At 41.4% G+C, this 21,835-nt stretch overlaps 1 protein-coding gene across 3 annotated transcripts in view; it reads left to right on the top strand.

Annotated features, from left to right (window-relative positions):
• Positions 1-13,707, top strand: part of PLCH1 (phospholipase C eta 1) — a 147,217-nt gene extending 133,510 nt beyond the window's left edge. Inside the window, exons 19-23 of one of the 3 annotated variants that reach the window (XM_026649949.1) lie at positions 2,760-2,906; positions 3,411-3,490; positions 5,202-5,261; positions 5,733-6,093; positions 11,603-13,707. In XM_026649949.1, the coding sequence (XP_026505734.1) occupies positions 2,760-2,906; positions 3,411-3,490; positions 5,202-5,261; positions 5,733-6,093; positions 11,603-13,707 (2,753 nt within the window). The remainder of the gene's footprint in view (positions 1-2,759; positions 2,907-3,410; positions 3,491-5,201; positions 5,262-5,732; positions 6,094-11,602) is intronic. The other 2 variants (XM_026649951.1, XM_026649950.1) reach the window with 2 other exon arrangements.
• The last annotated feature ends 8,128 nt before the right edge of the window (positions 13,708-21,835 follow it).

The raw sequence follows: 21,835 nt of genomic DNA, 5'->3' as shown, positions 1-21,835 counted from the left end.
AAATGTTTTTTTGGCTTTTGTTTAAAAAAAAAATGGTTTCAAATAAAAATAAATTCATTTTTGGTTTTCAAAAATCAGAAAAATGTTTCATGAAAACAGTTTTTGAAAATGGACCATTTTTCCGTTTCAGTTTTTTGAAAATTTTTCTTGGGGAATTTTGAAAAATGTGAAAAAAATTCAAAACTTTCTGTGAAAAATGCTTGGTATTTTTTACCCACCTCTAGTTTCGGGTGAGGTTGTGGCTGGTGGTAACAAGGAGGGTTGTAGTTCTGGCTTTAGATGAGATTTGGCAAATTCCTGGGGCTCGGGCTGGGGTTCGGGCTGCTGGCTCCCCCGCTGATGGGGGCTTGGGCTGCCAGCCCCTACTGCCCGGCCCCGCTCTCCCTGGGGCTCGGGCTGCCAGCCCCGCGCAGAACGCTGGGGTTCAGGCTGCCGGCTCCCCCGCTGACGGGGGCAGGGCTCGGGCTGCTGGCCCCAATTGCCCGGCCCAGCTCTCCCTGGGGCTCAGGCTGCCAGCCCTGTGCGGAGCGCTGACACAGGAGGGCTGGGGCTGCCGACTCAAACTGCCCGCTCTCCCCAAGGCTCGGGCTGCCGGCTCCCTGGCTGACAGGGGAGGGCTCGGGCTGCTGGATCAAACTGCCCGGCCCCGCTCTCCCTGGGGCTCAGGCTGCTGGCTCCCCCTCTGACAGGGGAGGGGCTCCGGCTGCCGGCTCCCTGGCTGACAGGGGAAGGCTCAGGCTGCCTGCTCAAACTGCCCGGCCCTGCTCTCCCTGGGGCTTGGGCTGCCGGCTCCCTGGCTGACAGGGGAGGGCTCGGGCTGCCAGCTCAAACTGCCCGGCCCTGCTCTCCCTGGGGCTCGGGCTGTCTGCCCTGCAACTGTGTCCCAGCAGAGTCCTCTGGCTGCCATTAATGAAATTTTTCTTGCGAACCCCCTGAAACGTCCTGCGAACCCCCAGGGGTTCACGAACCCCACTTTGGGAACCACTGCTATAGAATGAAGAATGGGCTGGAATCCCCTAGCTAGTGAGAAGAGAAGAAAACAAGACTAACCCTTCAATTTTTAACAAGAGTCCTGGGAAGAGGGCAGGTGTGAGTAATAATTGAACTTCTCACGGTAGAATCATGGAAACAGCGACATGACAAAAGCTGTCTGCAGGTAAGATGACAACCAACACCAGAACCAAGAAAAACAAAATGGTTAAGAAAAATCCTGTGTCTGCAGTCAACTATATCAGTCAGATACTGTATTACTTTTTTTTGCATCAGTGTTGGACTGCAAAGCTTGATAGCACATGAAACCAAGTGATGGTCTTTTGATGGATGATATATCCTTGGATCTTAAACTTTAAAATTCTGCTTTCTAGCCAAAAATTGCAGGAGTGGGATAAATAAGATAATGGAGTGGTTGAGAAGGGAGAATGCCTTCCTCACACTCTCTCTCTTTTTCCTTGACTCTGCTTATGTCTCCTTTACGTAGAAGTCCCTAGTATTTATCATACAGCATGCATGGTATATACAAGTAATGAGAAACAAAATGAAAACAAACAATGCCACAGACAGCCTCTCTGCCACATCAGCCCCTATGGGACACTAGGCTAGCAACAGAGTGGAACAGCCAGGGAGATGGGGCTGTCAGTTCTCATGAATGGCAGTGACCCGTGGAGAAACACAGGGATCGTTCCTGGGCATCTTGGCCTATCTGAGCTTGACTTTCACACAAGTAGCACAGCAGTCTGCCCTGCCATGCCACCACATGCAGACTCTCTGCCAGATGCTCAATCCAGACCCTTTCTGTTGTTCATAAAAGCTGCCAGAGAGATACCACTCATTTTTCTGCATATGGATCTCTTCAGACAGCTGCCTAGGCACATCATAGTGCTGCATTTTGCATTGTAATTTACACAGACTGCATTCGTGGCTATTCTCCTCATTCCATCCTCTTGGCTTGCCACGCATACAGCTCAACTCCCATGTAGCAGCCACAGGCGCCAGCTTCCCTTGGCACCAGTAGGTGCTCACCCGCACCCCGACTCCGCCCCCTCCCTGCCCCTATTGGACTCCTCCCCAAATCCCCGCCCCGGCCCCGCCTCTTCCCCGAGCGCGCCACATTCCTCCTCCTCCCCCCTCCCTTCCACCGCTTGCCGCGCAAAACAGGTGTTTCGCAGCGCAAGTGCTGGGAAGGAGGGGGGAGAAGCATGACTCGGCGGCACGCTCAGGGGAGGAGGCGGAGGCAGAGTGGAGGTGAGCTGGGGCGGGGGGGCAGGGAGCTGCCGGTGGGTGCAGAGCACCCACCAATTTTTCCCCATGGGTGCTCCAGCCCCGGAGCACCCACGGAGTCGGCGCCTATGGTATGCAGCCACAAAGCAAAGGCCCCACTTAGGGAAGGGAAATGGCTATGTTGCAGCATCTTAATTTATTTGTCTGCTAGTGACTGAGGGATAGCTCAGTGGTTTGAGCATTGGCCTGCTAAACCTAGGGTTGTGAGTTCAATCCTTGAGGGGGATCTGGGGCAAAATCAGTACTTGGTCCTGCTAGTGAAGGCAGGGGGCTGGACTCAGTGACCTTTTGGGGTCCCTTCTAGTTCTATGAGATAGGTACATCTCCATATATATATTTCATGGGAAATAATGTATAGTCACTTGTGCATCAGGTCTGTTTGAGTGGCTGTTTTCCTTACCTCTGGTGTTTCACAGATAATAACGTCAACATCGGCTGCTGTTGCTGTATTTTCCTGACTTTCTATTCTGTTTGTCCCATAGGATTTAACCCTGTTTGGGAGGAAACTCTCACTTTTACCATCCACATGCCTGAAATAGCTTTGGTTCGATTTCTTGTTTGGGACCATGATCCTATTGGTCGAGATTTTGTTGGACAACGAACTGTGGCCTTCAACAGTCTTGTGCCTGGTTAGTTCCACTCATTGACTTGACTTTGATATTTAGTTGAAAATAGGAGGAAGGATAGTTTTGTAGTTAAAGTATAGAATGGAGAGTCAGAACAGCTGGGTTCTATGCCCAGCTCTTCCACAGACCTCCTGTGTGACATTAGGCAAGTTGCTTAATAGCTGTGAGGGGGAATCCTCAAAGCTACCTCAGGGATTTAGATGCCCAGTTCCATGGGCTTTTGAAAGTCTCAGCCTCTGTATCTGTCTCCTCACCTGTAAAATGGAGAGAATACTTATTTACCTCACTAGGGGGTTGTAAGACTAAACTCATTAATGTTTGTGAAGCCGTTTGAGGCTCTCAGATGGAAGATGTTATGAAAGGGGACTGTATTATTATTAATAAACAATTGCTCAAAGTTACTGTATATGAAATGTATAATTGCAAAAGACATTGTATGGACAGCCTTGCTAACTGCACATAAAATGCATAGTGCTGATTCTTTACTTTGTTTTCTCATTTTATTAGGCTATCGTCATGTCTACTTAGAGGGACTAACTGAAGCATCCATATTTGTCCATATAACAATCAATGAAATGTATGGAAAGGTAGGTATACATGGGAACATAAATACTTTACAAATGTTTGTGTCGTACTGCTGGCAACAGTGGGTTAAGATGCATCAGTATAACCTCATAGAACTAATGGGGGCAATAATAAGAAGAGACATAGGGCCTGATTCTCCAGTGCTCTGCACCTTGTGTCGTCATTAACACCACCCAGTTTCACTCCCTTAGCCCTTATGTAAATGACTGCACAAAGCACAAGGTGATGGCGAATAAGGCCCATAATATTAAATTTTCCCCTTGACCCTTGCAGAAGATCACTTTAATCACAAAGCAATATCATTGCCATAATCCTAGCATGCATAACTGTGAATGCTGTTTTCTTTGTCACCTAATATTCATTTCTCACCTAGGTACAGTAAGTACATCCCTAGAGGCTCATTTTAAGTTCCTTTATTTTTAAAAAGTAATCGTCAAGAGCTGTAGTCACACCATTACTTCTGGGTATTTGACAAGACATTTTAAACTCTGATTTTAGTTCTCAACTATTTAAAATTGTAGCATGTGAAGTGTTGTTGCTTTTCTGCGATGTTTCAAAAGATGAAAAATTTTTGAAACTTCCATGTTTTAAAATGAAAGCAAAAGCTTAGTGCATTACTCATTATTTCAGCGTTAGCTGGCTCTGTTCAACAGTTTACAAGAGGTATACAAGTTACTATAAATAGGGGTTTAAAAGGATTACCAGAAGTCAACGGCATAGCTAAGTTAATTAAAACAGAGAGTGGTACCAAGAATAAAAAGGACCTTCATTTCAATGACTATGTTTAGATTTATTTTTTAAGGAGTGTGAAAAGAGGAATCAGGTAGCTCAGAGTCTTTTTCTCTGCTCAGAGCAGATCTAAACAACAGGATCTAAAACCAACACCACCAGCACTTTGTCTGCACTAAAGCACCTACAGTTGCTCCAACGAGTAGATCTGCATCAGCGGAAACATTTGAGGGGATAAGGCAAGTGTAGACTGTAGTAGATTGAATGCACATGGGAACTGAATTACTTGCTCTTACCTCCGGAAGTGGTCCCTTCAAGAAAGGGTGGAGGCCATTGCAGAGCAACTTGCATTGACACCACCTGGGCTGTATCTGTTCTGTGGAAACACAGAGATCTTCAGTCTCCAAAGTGATCAATCTGGCATCTTTCACCAACACTAAATCCATCTTAAAAGAAAAAAGGACTGAAGAAAATGTATAGGGGCTCCCAGGATCTGTAGGGCTCCCAGGATCTGTAGAGGTATCCAGATGCACAAGTGAATACAAATGAAATCCCATGCCATTGACATTCAACAGGGATTGCTATTTGGCTCGCATACTCTTCAGAGAGGACAGAGTTAAGGAAAAAATTGAATTTCTGAGTAATTTCATAGTATAATTGGGCTGCATGATAGCACTAGGAGAGGCTTTAAAAAACACCTGTGAGACTTGAGCTCTTCTGTATAAAATTTTGCCCCGCCACCAAATGCTTACTTTAATGATGGACTGTATTGTTTTTTTACAAGATATATTTAAAACCTGGAGGTATTTTCCATACCCTGTATAACTGAGGATACCTAGTGAAATGTCTATCTGAATGAGATTGGTGTAAGATTAATAATCTATTTTAAATGATTTAACTATAGAGAATTACTTACACCAACTATCTAACTATCTTGTTTGCTTGTCACAGCCTTGAAAATGTTTGCATTTATTTTCTTTTCAGTGGAGTCCTTTAATCCTCAATCCCAGTTATACTATATTGCACTTTCTAGGAGCCACTAAGGTAGTCTTCATTAGCATGCACTTTTCACTTGCTGGGCACAGATTTATCAAACAGTTCCCAGTCGCATGATGTACCATAAGTACCATATCTCTTCATTCCTCATTAAGATTCTGAAATATTTAAATGTTGCTTTGATGAGGCCCATGTCATAAAACTCTACGTTAATGGGCAGCCTGTCACTACAGAGCATTTCTTACAGTCTTGTCAGCTCTGATAGGAAACTTCTAGTAAAGATCCACAGTAATTATGGCAGGCTGCCTTCCTAATGAGGGGGAATTCATACATGCACGAACTCATGGAGACCTATGCTGATTGTTTCCTGGTCTGAATATGTGTGAATTAGTTGGTGTGAATTTTTGCTTTGCTTTGCTTTGTTTTTTGATGTTGCATTCATGATTCACAAATATATATTCAATAGCAATTTAAAACACAGGCTGAACTTAAAGACTGTGGTTGTTTTCTTGTTTTCAGAATAAGCAGCTGATAGGACTCAAAGGGTTGTTTAACAAGAATCCCAAACACAATTCTGCTGAAAACAATGGGCATTACGTGCGGAAACGATCAATTGGTGATCGAATTCTCCGACGCACAGCCAGTGCTCCGGCAAAAGGCAGGAAGAAGAGCAAAATGGGCTTTCAGGAAGCTACGGAAATTAAAGACGGTACCTCTGAGCTAACAGACATGAAAGACAAGGAAGGAGTTATAAGGCGTACAACCAGGAGTTTGCAAGCACGTCCTGCTTCTATGCCAGTTGATAAATTCCTTCTGATGGGATTGTCTTCACCAGAATGTGAAACGATTAAAGATACCAAAAGAGAAGAAAATACCTCTGGTAAGATGCTTCCAAAGCGACTTTTAGTGCAGTAGCTTTAAAACCATATTATTAAGCTCAGTGCTGCAATCCTCATGTGAGTAGTTCCATTGAACTCGCATGAATAAGGACTGCAGGATCAAGCCCCATAGGATGTAAAATGACTGTTACATTTATTAAAGTGATATGCAATAAAACTGTCACTTGCATTTTTAAACTTCTTCCTGTATCCTGACAAGTGAAACCCAAGAAAAGTTTCCTCTCCCCAGACTAGGCAAATGGATTAGAGTATTTTCCACAGATTTGCTTAAAGAACACTTGTCAAGTTTCTTTTCATAATTAAAAAAATTAGTTTATTAGTTGATTTTTTAAGTATTCTTTAGAAGCCTGAAGATGAAATCTACATCCTTGCCAAAATTGTTTTTTCCTCAATCATTTTCAAGCTCTGGGTTTGTTACTGTAAGTTTACGCATGAGAGCTATGAGCATTGTGTATTTTTAATTTTTTTTTTCCAAGGGAAAAAAAGCAGGAAGCATTTGTTTTGGAAACAATGTATATAAAGAAAAACATGGACTTTGCAAACAGATGTAAAAGGGGAAAAGTAGGTCAAATTTTGAATCTAAGAACCTTGACATTGTCCTTTAAAATTAACTTTAAAAAATTATAAACCTGGATTATATGGGGAAATTGGTGGGTGAGGCTGGAATCTTAGTTATTTTTTATATTCCTAGATTAAACTATAAACGTTCACATGTAGTATGTTTTGATTCTTGAAGTTACTCAGAACAAAAATATTTTAGATCTACTGGGCCTGAGTTTGATATCTGATACACTGGGGTGAATCCAGTGGACTTTGGTGTAAAACCTGTGCAAATGAAATGCAGATCCAGCTCAATGTGCCAAACAGGTGACACACAGGAGTATCTGAATAGTTCCAGAAAGTCTGTAATTTTGTGGCATTGGTGTCTGAGACATTTTCATTCCTGGTCCAGAGCTCTCACCCACTCTGAAACATCTGAGCGGCACTTTTCTTTCTGCAAATACTCCATTCAGACATCTTCATGGCTCCAGAGATTGGCCATACCCGCCTGCACCCTTGCTCCAGGTTCTGTGCTTTTGGCAGTGCAGAGCAGCAATTCTCCTGTCTTACGCACTGCAATCTGAAAGCCAGATTCATGCTGTTCCAGTAATATAAAAGGGCTGTTCACCTAGCAAAAATGGCCCCTCAGGGAATAACGGGTTTCCTTAGATAGTGCAGAGCTGCCCGAAGTGCTCTACCACTGTCCCCTTTTCAGTTCTTGATACAGGAAGCATGCCGGGAACATGTCGGTGGCAGGAGGCATGGCCAGCGTGAGTCTGCATTCTGGTTATTCTTGGCTATGGACTGGCACCCTACAGAGCTATTGCAGCCATTCTTAAATTAGAGCAGGCTTAGCCAGGCCCCTGGCAAGGGAAAGTCTATAGACGTAAGCCATCTTTGCCCTACTTCCCTGTTTTCTTGGAAAAAACAGAATCTGGGCCCTAGCTTTTAAAAGCTGATTTTGGGGTAGCAGTGAGAAAAATGAAAACAGTTTCCCATCGCCCTGTATTCCTCCTTCAAATAAGTCATTAGCGATTCTGCAGGGGTCTTGAATTCAAAGGTTCTATCTTCATCTCTCCAGAAGGCTGTTGCAGCGTGGGCATCCCTGGTAGAGGATGTGGTAATTCCTGAAGACTCTGCAGGCAGCAAGAAGAAGATACCCTTAGAAGGGACTTCAAAGCTTCTTCAGTGTTCTGAAGGCTTCACTGGCAACCACGTGCTAGAGACACAGTGATCTGGTGTGATCCTCATAAATGGGCCACATCACAAAAGTGAATAAGCTAAGTTATCAGCAGATAGACAGCCCCAGAATGGTCCAGGGAGCCACCTCGAAAGAGACCTGTTCACATTCAGCCAGAACACATGCGTCTGATGAAGTGGGTATTAACCCACGAAAGCTTATGCTCCAATACTTCTGTTAGTCTATAAGGTGCCACGGGACTCTGTCGCTTTTTAAAGGTAAGGTTATTCTTCACCAGGGAACCAGACTAAATGTCACTGGGAATAAACTCTCTGGCACACAAATGACTGAATCAGCTTCTCTCCGCTTTCTCCTTCTTCCAGTACTAGGAAGAGTGATTTAGAAGATCGGAATGACTGTGGCCCTTCTCCTTTTTAATCATCCTCAATTTGCTAAGAAGGCTGTGGTTCTCAGACCTAGTGGAGCTGTTGCCCAGGCAGGATGTACTCAATGGTCCAGCAGGCAGGCTCTCCTGTTCTCTGGCCCACTTTTGTATCTCTGTCCAGATTACTGAACCTCACAGTTTAGATAATGAGTGGCAAGCGTTAAACAAGATGGAATACTCCTCCACAGTTATAGACTCTCTTATCTTTGTGCAAGTTTTCCACCCTCTTGGCCTATATAAGAATTTGGACAAAATTCTCCTACCGGCATCGGAATGGATCAGCCCTGAAAACTAAACAGTCCAGGCCCCCTGGATTTCTGCTAGATGGCCTAGATTTGGGCCTACATCCTCCCATCATCATACCTCACATTGTATTGTTAAAATGTGTCTAACACAGACTCTTCTAAGTCTTGTGAGAGATCAGCTGAGCCGGACGGCAGTACCTCTATCCAAAACCACAGTTAGGCCAATTTTCTGAATCTGGGTGCTGACCACAGTGGTACAGCTGTCATCCTTGTGAACTGATGTCATCCAGTTCCTTTTATTTCCTTTCCGTAAAGACATGCTCCCTGGTCACAATCACATCTCCTCTGCTCTTGAAAGACACTGAACTTACTGTATCTTCCGTGAGGATTTACTATATCTCTAGGGTCATACTCCAGAATAATTCACAACTAAGTTTAACTTTTCCTTCCCTATAGAGTAAGGAGTTTTTCTCCCAAAGTTTCAGTGCCCACAAGATAAAGTGTGGCATATGCTGTATGCAAGAAGAGCAACTAAAATGTATCTTAGCAGAACTGTTCTATCTTTATTGTTTCTTCCCACTCTAAATGATTGGGCCTGAAGGTACCCTAATCCTCCATAGCTAGCTGGATAAACTGTGGCATCACCAAAACATATTCAGCCACAGATAAACTTATTCCATAAGGGATCACAGTCCATTCAGCATGTTCTGTGGTGGCCTCTGGGGACAAAGGGCATTAGCCATCACAGAGGAAATCTGTAATGCTATCACCATCTGGTCACGCATTACTACGTTAATAAAACACTAAAGGCTTGACCTCATTCCTCTGCAGAAACATCCTTTGCTAGGAAGGTGCTCAGGGCAGTGGTCTCAAAATAGACTAAGACTGCTAATTTACAGAAAAGAGGAGCATTCTTCTAGTGTCCTACTTATCTCTCCCTCCCTACTAATTTTCCCTTATTGATCACTGCTTCCCAGATGCCTTACACAGGGGGAAAGACCAAGGTCCAGAATGGAAAATTTGTTCCTTGACAATTTTCTTTCTGGCACTGATCTCCCCCTTCAGTCTGCCTCACCCAAGGTAAGTTACTTAGGTATCTTTACAGTGGCCTCTTCAGGGTCCATGTACATAGGTGACATAATCAAATAAGGCATTGCTGTTAAGAAGCTATAGTTAAGGTTAAGATTTTGTCACGGTTATTTTTAGTAAAAGTCACAGACAGATCGCAGGCAATAAATAAAAATTCAAGGAAGTCTGCAACTGTGACTTTTACTAAAAATAACGGGAGTGGGGGGAAGAGATGACAACAAATGAAGTCCAAGCTTTGCATGGAGGTGGGGGGAGGACTGAGAGCCTGAGCCCTGCCACGTGGGAAGGGCTCCAGCCACAGCCGTGCGGCTGACAGCAGCAGAGTCCCTGCCCACAGTGCCTCAAAGCTCCAGGCACCCACCACACGCAGCGGCTCAGAGTTCCAGGGCCAGCGGCTCAGAGCTTCGGGGCCCCACCGCCTGCAGTGGCTCAGAAGTCCGGGGGAAGAGACTCGGAGCTCCATGGCCCCTGCCATCTGTGGCAGCTCAGAGCTCTAGGGCCAGCGGCTCAGAGCTCCAAGGGCACGGGGTTGAAGCTGAAGCAGAAAATGTCACAGAGGCTCTGAAAGCCATGGAATCTGTGACTTCCATGACCTCCATGATAAAATCTTTTCCTCAGTTATAGGAACAATAAGTTCCTGCCACTAAGGATCTCACATATCCATATAGCCATGGCAGTACTTATCTTGAGCAAGGATGGAAGGGATGTGGCAAAGACACATGCACATGTGTGAACTACCTGTGGTATTTGCAGAAAAAGAGGTTCAGCCCCAATTTTTCAGACTAGGGGAGAGGTCAGTCCCAGAAAGGAAATAATCAGGTTACAAATTGTCCGTATTTTATTACAGAAAGCAAAGAACAGCAGGCTGCTAAACTGAACCCAACAAAGGCTCATTGCAGCAAAATATTGTGGCTAAATTATTCTTCACTAACTTAACTGGAATTACACCAAGGTTGAATGTGGCCCTGTATATTTTGCTGTGTTCTCTACCGAAAGAAATCAAATATGGATCATTTCAATCAGTATGTGGAGATCCTTTCAACTTAATATGCTTGGTCTTGAGAATATTAGGAATGTTTTCATTGTTATAATTCAGGGACCGATCTTGCATTGCCTGTGCACTATGAACTTCAATGCTGGGAGTTTTGAATGCACAATAAATGAGGGACCAGGCCCTTACTCTTTTGGGTTTTTTTTTTCCTAGTTGTACCTTATTTCTGTTGAATGTTAGAAACTGTGTAATTCATACAAGGTCAATTTCCTGCTATACATATCCAGCCCTAAGTTAGGTAAAAGTGTAGCTGAAGTTAACAGGAGTCTTACCTATGTAAGCAATGAGTAATGGAGGCAGGATTCAGCCTATATAGTTGTAGAAATGTAACTAGAATTTGATAAGCTAATGCAGAAACATGTAAAATATATTCTTTCATGGAATTTAAAATCTTGTTCTCTTATGAATGCAGAAGTTTAGAAAGTTAAATGTTGTTAGAGGCTCACAAATTAAATCTGAAATTGTACATAAACTGTTACCAAAAACATTCTGCATGGGGTCCAACTATCTGATGTTTTACTCAGAGTTCTTATAAACATGCCTCTTGTTTCCAGATATATTATGTTGTTTAACAGAGCTGTTTTGTTCTGTCTTTATTGCCATGCTTCTTTATAGTACAAATCTGAATAGGAACACAACTGAAGGTAATGCCACATGTGCAAAATACGGTACCTCATTGACATTATTTACAACAAATATTACATCACATGTCTGATGTAATAGACATTCAAAGGAAGCTTCAAAGAAGTGCCTACAACTATATTTTCCCATTTATTCATATACACAGATAATTTTTACTAAACCTGCACAACCCCATAATTAAGTCTTATCACAATTGTAACTAATTTTACATTCTCCATTTGTCTGTCTAAAGGCAAAATAGTTGTTAGCAGATAGTAAACAAAACATGTATAACTAATGTGCTTTTTATTTGATTTAGCAGATAGCAACAATGGTACAAGTGTGAACCAAACAAACTTGAAAGAACATACCTTTTCATCCCCTGAGCAAGCTGCACCTTCTTCAAATTCTACATCTCTGCATAAAAACGCTACTTCCCAGAGTGACACCAGAATTGGCAGTTCTACAGAATCACCTGTACATGAACATGCAGAAAGCTTTGACTTTGTAAGTGGGATAGCTGAAACAAATCACTCCACAGAATATCAGAAAAGTCACCTTTCCAATGAACCTGTTCATATAAGGCAGGATTCAGTTTTTGATCTTGATACAGAAAAAATACAAGATACAAATTACACAGATGAAAAGAGAGAAGAGGAGACTGGAGGATGTAAAAAGGAGAAAAAAATACTGTCAGGAAGTTGTGTTTCTGGAAAGAAACAGGAGTTTGACAATAATAAATATGATGTCATTATGAGCAGTACTGTAACCACTTTTTCACTGACTGATATATCTTCCACCATCTGTTCTGACAACTACGATTTGCACTCGACTGCAGCTCTGCAAGATAGTGATGTTTCTCGTCTCATAGATGAGGTTTCTTTGACAAACGAGAGCGAGATGAGTAGTTCTGTCTCAGCACTGATTGGACAGTTTGATGTTACAGATGACCGAACTAATCTGACTGTTGTTTCAAGTCTTCATGGCACCAACAACCAAACCTTCAGTGTGGTGTCGGCACATCCACACATGTTTACTGTTGATCTAAGTACACCCCTTAAACAAAACTTTACCAATGTAAAATCTGTTGAAGCACCATTATTCTCAACACCAGATACTGCTATGTTCTCCAGCCCTGAGACGACAGAGTATTCTGTGTACACAATTATCCACGAGGCATCTCTTTCACCAGCCTCTGATTGTAAACCAATAGATGAACGAGCTCGCAAGAAGTCAGACTGTGTGGAAAATAGCCTTCCAGTGTCCCCTTGCACTTCCCCTCTCCATTTGCTAACAGCAAATCCCAAAAGGAAGTGTGGAACAAATTGGGAAACCCTTGAGGATTGCAGTTCCTACACTTTGGAGGATACAATAGTTGACCCTCCTGCTTGTATAACCTCAGCAGGCAGCAGTCTTATGGAAGTCGATGGGGATTCCCAAGACCTCCTGATAACTGCATATGAATTCAAGAGAGAAGATATGAGCCAACTTGCTGCTTCTTTGAAACTGAAGCATAATCAGGACTCAGTACACTACTGTGAGAGAATCTCTGGGAATAATTTAATCAATGAGGACCCTCACAGTGCTGCCCTGGATAATTCAAATAATTTTAGGACTGCAAGAACTCAAAGTTTTCCTTACCCAGCATTTCAGAGTGTTGGCTTTTTGCATAATAATTATCTGCAAACTTTAGATACACAAAATGATTTGTTGTATGTCTCCCAAAGATCCAGACTTAATATGCATTCACCTACACCCAAGAACACTTTGCCCTACCCTCCTACTGCAGCCGTCAAACAGCCTAGTCCTTGCAAATCCAAGAGCCTGGGAGACTTGACATCAGAGGATATCTCCTGCAATTTTGAAAGCAAGTACAAATACATAAGTAGAAGCTTTATTACATCTGGCATGAGAGACAAGAAAGTTGCAGCTATGAAAACTAAGAGACCACAATCTACGGACACTCTGACAGAACAATTGCGAAAACTGGTGTCCTTTGACCAGGAAGACAACTGTCAAACTTTGTATTCTAAGCAGAATGACGATGATTGCCCCAAGGCATTGGTCAGAAAACTGTCATCCAGAAGTCAAAGCAGAGTACGCAATATTGCTAGTCGTGCCAAGGAAAAACAAGAAGCCAACAAGCAAAAACTTTCTAATGCTAGCAGCATAGCAGGGGTAGTTTTAAGAAACAAACCATCAGTATCAGCTCATGTTATCAACAGGCATTCCACTGGCTCTTACATAGCAAGATACCTGAATGACTTCAGTGGGGAGGATCTAGAAGGTCGGGGTGTACCAGAGGGCGCATGTACTTCTTTGCGTTATGGATGCAATGACCAGTTTTGTACAGATGATTCCGTTTTGCAGATGGAGCCAAGCAGTGATGATAAACCAGAAATTTATTTCCTTCTGAGACTGTAAATTGTATACATGTACATGTCAGTGTTTACAAACTATTTCATTGAATGAAGGATTTTTAGCAAGAAGTATAGTCCTTGACTTTTAAATTATTTAGAAATGCAATTTTAAGCTAACGATTCAGTCTTGATTTAATGTGCGGTTTCCTGTCAAAGATTATGTAAATAGATTCTGTGATCCTTTCTTATGTATGTATGTATTTTTATTCAGAAATGACAAAGTGAATTATTTGCATGCAATAGATCTGAACCTTCACAGTGTCCTGTATTTGTAATGCACGTAAATTTTAAGAATAGAGTTCTGCACGTCTGTGCACATCAGCAGAGCTCAGCAATTAATGCAATAAATATATTGCTTTTTTCCCTAGACCTTTTAGCTGCTTGCAGAGAGAATTTTAGGAGGCCACCTTTTTGGACCCCATCTTGGAAATGCTACTTAGGATAATGCTTTCTGCCATCAGTAGTCAATGGGACTATTGACGGTGGGCATCACTATGACCAATAATAAGTGTTTTCAGGATTAGACGCGTCATTCATAAAGCTGTTTTCTATCTTAATTGTATTTACATGTTTGTTAATGTTGATTTTAAGCCTTTTCATACATGAACTACAGATTTGTAGCATTAGGACTCATTCAAATTTGCAAGTAACTTGTAGATCGTCTTCTGCTCTTTAAATGAAATAGTATGGTAACTTTTTCTTCCTCTTGTTGAGTGCTTATTTCTGGATGGGAGTGTGATGAAAAGGAATGTTCTTATACATAGACTTCTTCCAGCATTCCTGTTCACCCTATTCCCATCCTGAAATGAGCATTCAACAAGTGGAAGAAAATCTTGCTTTCCAAATATTTTGTTATGTATTTTTGATATTGGCTGTATATGTAACTTGAATACAGTAGCAGAGATGTTTTCTATGTTTGTAATTATATGCTACATTGTTGATTGTCAGTATAGTAGTTACTACATACATAGCAGGATAAGTAGTTTGGCTTCCATCATCACATGGTTTTGAGAAAAGGGCTTTTTCTGCATTATGTTGAAAACCAAGTGAGTTAATTACAAAAATACACAAAACTTCCCTGAAGGGAGCAAGATAGCTTTATTTTGGGTTTAAGATATACTTTGCTGTCACTGTGAACACATTTTGCATTATATGTAAAAGACCTTTTACTTCTTTTCTTTTGTAATACAGGATATTATTATTCATGGAGACATCATTACAATAGATTTTTATGCACCTGGTGCATATTTAGTGATGTTACAGCAAATGCAATTACTGTTGAACTTGTGGCAGTCAGTGATTGCAGACATTTGTCTTGTCATGCATTTGCAATAAACCTTTATAAAGGAAAAACCTTCTTATTTCAGATGGTGGCCATAATTCTAACTAGTAATTTACAACTCAGAACATTCTGTTTTCTAAAGGGGAGAAAAGCATCCAATGTTGCTAAACAATTCTGATAGGAAGTCATATTTACTGAGTATTTCTATAATTACCAGTTAGAAATGACAGTGCCATATTTACCATTTTTCTATTCTCTCCCTATAGAAGGTTCTCCTAATCCAATATTTTTCAATGGAATGTCCCTACTTTTTGCGTCAAAATGCCTGTTTGTAGATTTTGAATGTTAGCTGATACAGTGTGTATTTTTAATAGATCTATTTTTTTTGGCTCTCCTGATTGTTTTTTTTTTTTTAACCAGTCTGATTTTTTTAACCAGTCACGTGACAAAAATATTTTGTGCTGTATTCCTCAGCTAGAGCAAATCAAATCAAAACATACACACAGGGATAGTAACTATACGGATGGAATCACGTCCAATATAGTCTCCAGCTCTATTAGCTGCTGCTAAATCCCTGTGTTCAGTGACAATATTGGGAGCCCTCCAGTCCCCCTGTCCAGTGCTCTTAGGGTACATTTATACTGCAGGTGGAGCATGCCTCCCTGCCCGGGTAGACAGGGTTGCGCTAGCGGGGCTTGAGCGTGTACACTAAAAATAGCAGCGTGGAGGTTGCGGCTCTGGTGAAGACTCGGGGTACAAATCTGAGCTCAGACCTCGGGCTGGGTGGGCTTGAGAGCCTGAGCTGCTGCCCAAACCACAACTTCCACCCTGCTATATTTAGCATGCTAGCTCGAGCCCTGCTAGCATGAGTCTGTCTGCCTGGGGTAGGATCTAGCTCCCTGATGCAGTGTACATACACTGCTAGTACCCCAGCCCGAAGGTACCAGGCAGCTGCAATTGCAAGGTGAGTGGGCTGGTGCTGGTTCAGATCATGACTGTCTCTCTTTCAGCTATAAGGCTATCAGGATAGCAGAGCACTGTGGACCCCCTCTAAGGGCTTGAGCCAAAGCCCATTAAAATCAGTGGGTCTTGGATCAGGCCTGCAACCAGGCTGAAGGTGGCCAAACAAAGGATGAAATGAGTGAAGGACAAGAGCCAGAGAAGTAAGGGGCTAGGGAAGCAAGGGCAGGAAGAGAATGGTAGCTGGGGAATTTGGGAGGGGGCAAGAGGAACAATTCAAGGAATGTAAAACAAATATTGACTGGCTTTCGGGGGAGAGTAGCAGCATAAAAATGCTTCAAGGCAAAAACAAAAACCAACATAACAATGGCACATGTTGCCCTTTGGCTTTAGGCTCTGCACTACAACCACAAGAGCTATTCTTTCTCATTGACAATATTTTAGTGCTATTCCCATTGGAGCTAGACAGTGTTTGTGTTGGAGAACCTCTTGAATGTATGCAAGGCACTGTCCAAAAAAATTCGGACTAGGATTATAGAATACTGATTTCAATGAATGCAGGATTTTAATGCAGTTGGATGCCTTCTACCAAGCACTAATATTGCTGTCTGCTTAATCTGATGTTTTACATTTTGTTCAGATCCCTCACTCTAGATGAATGCATAATGCATAACGCAACTTCATGTACATTTGTCTCACTTCAGTGTTAATTTCCTAGGGAACAAATATGCTATTTCAAAGCATTCATGAATATTATGACTCTGAAACTTGTGCAAAATATGTGAATGAAAAACAGGAAGCCCTTGAATAGTACTTAATTATGCCAACTGCTTTGGAAAAATTATGTTTATTTTGTGAGATTAAGTAGGTCACTTGTTTTTCTTTGTCATTGTTTTTTGCATTAAAAACACATGTTGCTGTGATTATACAATGTATCAACACCTTTTTATTCTTAGTTTTGTTCTTAACAGTCGGTTTCAGTGTTTACAAATGCAGCAAGGGCAGGAATCTTGCACTAGCCAAGTGATTGATATATGTGACTTCGAATCAGCTATCCTAACTGCAGAATTGTTCTTTAGTCATGCTCACTTGGATAAAGGGAAATGTTAACAGGCTTCTTTCTAACTATGGAATGCTTTTACTAATGGAGTTGAAATCATACACTGGGATCTGAATCCCCTGGAATTTTGGATCCAGATCCAGAGATTGGGCCTATCCCAGTAAGAGAGATCCCTTTTGGATTGATTGATCCAAACTTCCTAACTTTGGAGAGGTTCAGAAACAGATCAAAACTCTAAGCCTTTTGCCCATCTCTAGTCTACCAGTAGATGCTAACCCTGGTACTATTTGCGGGCCCAACAATTTCCTCTGGACTACTTACAGAGCAAGGTGTTACTCAGCATAAGTAAAGGTGGCAGAATCTGACTTGGTGCCTCCTGAGAAATAGTTTCAGCTTTCAAGTCACACTGTGTGGCTTAAGCAACAATATTGACCATTGAAGTGACCATTGACTGAGTGATAGGGTGAACAAGTGGTGTGACTGCTCTGTCATATTGGGTATCCTTTGTCATTCTGTGTCACAAACACTCACCAAACTATTTCCTGTCCTCATTAGTAGGACCTGAAAACTCTGTATAGCTCATTCGGGGGACATACAGGGAGGAGAGACTTATGGGGGTACAGTCCTTCAGTTATGTTAACGTGTGATAATTGCAGCTCAATTTAGGTAATGAACCAAATGCCTATTGGTAAAACATATGCAGTGTAGACTCAGGCCAAGCTCCTTGTTTCAATGTTTTTTCTGTTTATGTGGAATATCACAGAAATGCAATATGAAACTCTGTTACAGAGCCTCCATTCTGATAACAAAATAGTTCTGTATGCCAGAATCCATAAGTGCCTGAATGCTTTTTGCCCTTAAATGCTTTGTTGCCTTCAAAAGGTCTTGTCACAATATGTAGGGCAGGTGAGGGGGGAAGAAGTACACACATCCACTGTCATAAATTTCTGTTCTTGAATAATGATTGGTGTTGTGTGGGTCTGGGAGGTGGGAGCTGACAAGAAAGACTGTTTTAGGTCTATTTGACTAAGCAGTGCCCTACGAGAGAGAGGTTTTTAGGTCAATAAAAGCCTTCAGTCTGGAAAGATGGTGCTTTCAGAAATTGATTGAAATAGATTTGCTGCTTGAAAGCGAAATACATTCATAGACCTACAAATCCGGGACAAAGCTATTCTCCTCTAACGGGATTTGCAAGCCCCATGGCCTGACACACCTCAGCTTGTCTGAATGTACAATACTGCACAGCCAGCTATCCTAGAGGGCCTAATACAGACGTTTGTTACTTCCTCAAGGCATTTTTAAGAATGGAAGCAAATCTTTACATACTTAGAATTAGAGAGAGGTCTGAACCAAAATCCCAGATCAGACCCTTTAGTGGATAGTGCCTTTCCTCAAAAAATTATGGAAGAAAAATAGGTTTATAATAAGGGTAAATACTGTACATGATAAGAAAACAGTATTAATTATTAGAGTGTCTGAAACCAATTCAATATTTTATTATTATGACAAACACCCCCCTTTGTTAGGCTCAGTCCTTCTGACGGTTGCTGAGTCCCATCTGATTCCTTTTAATTCGGGAGGAATTGAGAGAGCTAAGCCTCTGGAAGGAGGTCCTCGATGTCCAGGAAGGTTGGGCCCTTAATGAAGTTATGTTTGTGGATAATGGAGGTAAAGGGCATTTCCAAAGGCCTTCCTGTATTCTCGTCCTCTGCTAGTTCAAACCCTTCATTGACGTAGACCATGATCCGGCAAAGCACTTAACCACGTGTTGAACTTTAAGCATGTGTCTAGTCTAACAGAAATCAGTTTGACTACTTATGTGCTTAAAGTTAAACGTGGATAAATGCATTGCAGGATTGGGAGCCTTTCTGTAAGTGTCAGACAAAGATGCTTGAAATCTCAGATTAAACTTTCATTCCCTTTCCATTGTATAATCTATTTGCATAAATGATGATTTCCCCATTGCTCCGCATTATGCATAATGGTTGTGAACGATGAGCTTTTAAATAGCAAGGATCTAAGGCAACGACAAAAGATGGAAGTGAAAGCTAAAGGAAATGCGTGTGTGACAGACAGTATTTCTTCTGTGTGCTAAATGAGAGTTTAAGATACAGTAGTATGTGTGTTGAATAAGTGTCATCATACAGGAAAGTCAGTTGATAAACTGAGATAATCCTTTATTTTTAAAGATGTATTGCAATAGAGTAGTTTTTATGTTGGGTTCTATTCTAATTTTTAAACAATTTTACAGATGTCTAGAAATACCCACATATATATATATGCTTTTGTAATTTGCTCATTTAACTGAGTCAGCTTCGTGTTTTCCCACAAAAAGGAATGCAAGTTATTGAGGAGCATTAGATTTTGGTGATGAAAACTACAATTACTGTAAAATATCAGGCTGTCTTGCCAACAGCAACGTTGCCTTCTTATTTATAGGTATTAGGCCAAATTTATCCCTACTGTAACTCGATGGAGCTCCTCAGTGGAGTTCGCAAGGGATGGATTTAGCTCATGATGTGTAAGCTTTTCAGCAGTTTGGACATCTTATCTCTTAAATACTGACCATTGTTGTTTGTTCTCTTTGCTATGAAATCCTGACTCCAGCATCCAAAACTTGAATCCACAGACGATGGTATATTTATATTGTATTTTATGTTTGCTCCTCTTTACCTTGCTGTATCTACACTATGCTATTTGTTATGTTATGTTACGTAATGTAAGGGCCGAATCATCAGCTAGTGTAAATTGATGTAGCTCCCGTTACTTCAGTGAATTACAGCAGTTTAGGATCTGGCTCTAAATTGCACACATCTTAGTCCTTAAACTCGAAAGTAAATATTGCAGTGTTACCAATTGACTTAATGCAAATTTAAATAGATAGAACTGCATCCTGCCCTCCTCTAGTAAACACTGCAGTACATATGAAAATTGCCCATTTAGCCTGCATTTAACTTCAAAAAGGGCAACTACACAAAACGAGGAAGCTAATTAAACAGAAATTAAAAGGAACAGTCACAAGAGTGAAATGCCTGCAGGTTGCATGGAAACTATTTAAAAATACTATAACAGAGGCTCAAAACAAATTAAAAAAGCAGTAAGTGGACCAAAAAAACCATGGATAACCAACAGAGTAAAAGAGATGATTAGAGGCAAAAAGGCATTCTGTAAAAACGGGAAGCCAAATTCTACTGAAAGAAATAGAAAGGAGCATAAACTCTGGCAAGTCAAATATAAAAGTATAATGAGTCAGGCCAAAAAAGAATTTAAAGACCAACTAGAAAAAGACACAAAAACTAAAAGCAAACATATTTTTAAATACATCAGAAGCAGGAAGCCTGCCAAACAATCAATGGGGCCACTAGATGATCAAGGTGCTAAAGGAGCATTCGGGGATGACAAGGCTGTTGCAGAGAAACTAAATTAATTCTTTGCATTAATCTTCATTGCAGAGAATGTGAGGGAGATTCCCTCACCTGAGCCATTCTTTTTAGGTGACAAATCTGAGGAACTGTCCCAGATTGAGATGTCAATAGAGGAGGTTTTGGAACAAATTGATAAGTTAAACACTAAGAAGTCAGCTGGATCAGATGGTATTCACCCAGGAGTTCTGAAAGAACTCAAATATTGAAATTGCAGAACTATAAAGTATGGCATGTAACTATCACTTACATCAGACTCTGTACTAGATGTCTGGAAGATAACTAATGCTGATATTTTAAAAAAGGTTCCAGCGGCAATCCTGGCAATTATAGGCTGGTAAGCCTAACTTCAGTGCCACGTAAAGTGGTTGAAACTATAAAGTAAAGAACAGAATTATCATATAAATAAACAAACAGGATATGCTGGGAAAGAGTCAGTACAGCTTTTGTAAAGGAAAATCATGCCTCACCAATCTATTAGAATTATGTGAGGGGGTCAACAAGCATGTGGACAAGGATGTTCCAGTGGATATAGTGTACTTGGATTTTCAGAAAGTCTTTGACAAGATTCCACCCCAAAAGCTCTCAAGAAAAGTAAGCTGTCATGGATAAGAGGCAAGGTCCTCTTTTGGATCCGTAATTGGTTAAGGAAACAAAGGGTAGGAGTAAATGGTCAGTTTTTGCAGTGTAGAGAGGTAAATAGCAAGATCCTCCAAGGATCTATACTGGAACCAGTGCTGTTCAACATATTCAGAAATGATCTGGAAAAGGGGGTAAACAATGAGGTGGCAAAGTTTGCAGTTGATACAAAATTGCATAAAATACTTAAGTCCAAAGCTGACTGTCAAGAGTTACAAAGGGATCTCACAAAACCGAGTGACTGGGCAACAAAATCACAGATGAAATTCAGTGTTGATAAGTGTAAAGTAATGCACATTGGAAAACGTAATCCGAACTATACATACAAAATGATGGGGTCTAAATTAGCTGCTTTCACTCCAGAAAGAGATCTTGGAGTCATTGTGGATAGGTCTCTGAAAACATCTACTCAATGTGCAGCAGCACTCAAAAAAACTAACAGAATGTTCGGAACCATTAGAAAAGGAATAGATAATAAAACAGAAAATATCATAAGGCCAGTATATAAATCCATGGTATAGCCACACCTTGAATACTGTGTGCATTTCTGGTCACCCCATCTCTAAAAAGATAGATTAGAACTGGAAAAAGTACAGAAAAGGCAACAAAAGTGATTAGGGTATGGAACAATTCTCATCTGAGGAGAGATCAAAATGAGACAACTCAGGGGGGATATGACAAAGATCGGTAAAGCCATGAATGGTGTGGAGACAGTGAATAAGGAAGTGTTATTTACCCCTTCACTTAACACAAGACCCAGGGGCCACCC

The sequence above is a fragment of the Terrapene carolina genome, unplaced genomic scaffold (assembly GCF_002925995.2).
Source record: "Terrapene carolina triunguis isolate 2854851 unplaced genomic scaffold, T_m_triunguis-2.0 Scaffold88, whole genome shotgun sequence".
NCBI classification, from domain to species: Eukaryota; Metazoa; Chordata; order Testudines; family Emydidae; genus Terrapene; species Terrapene triunguis.
Note: the sequence above shows the minus strand (reverse complement) of the source record. Positions and strands in the feature narration are given on the sequence as shown.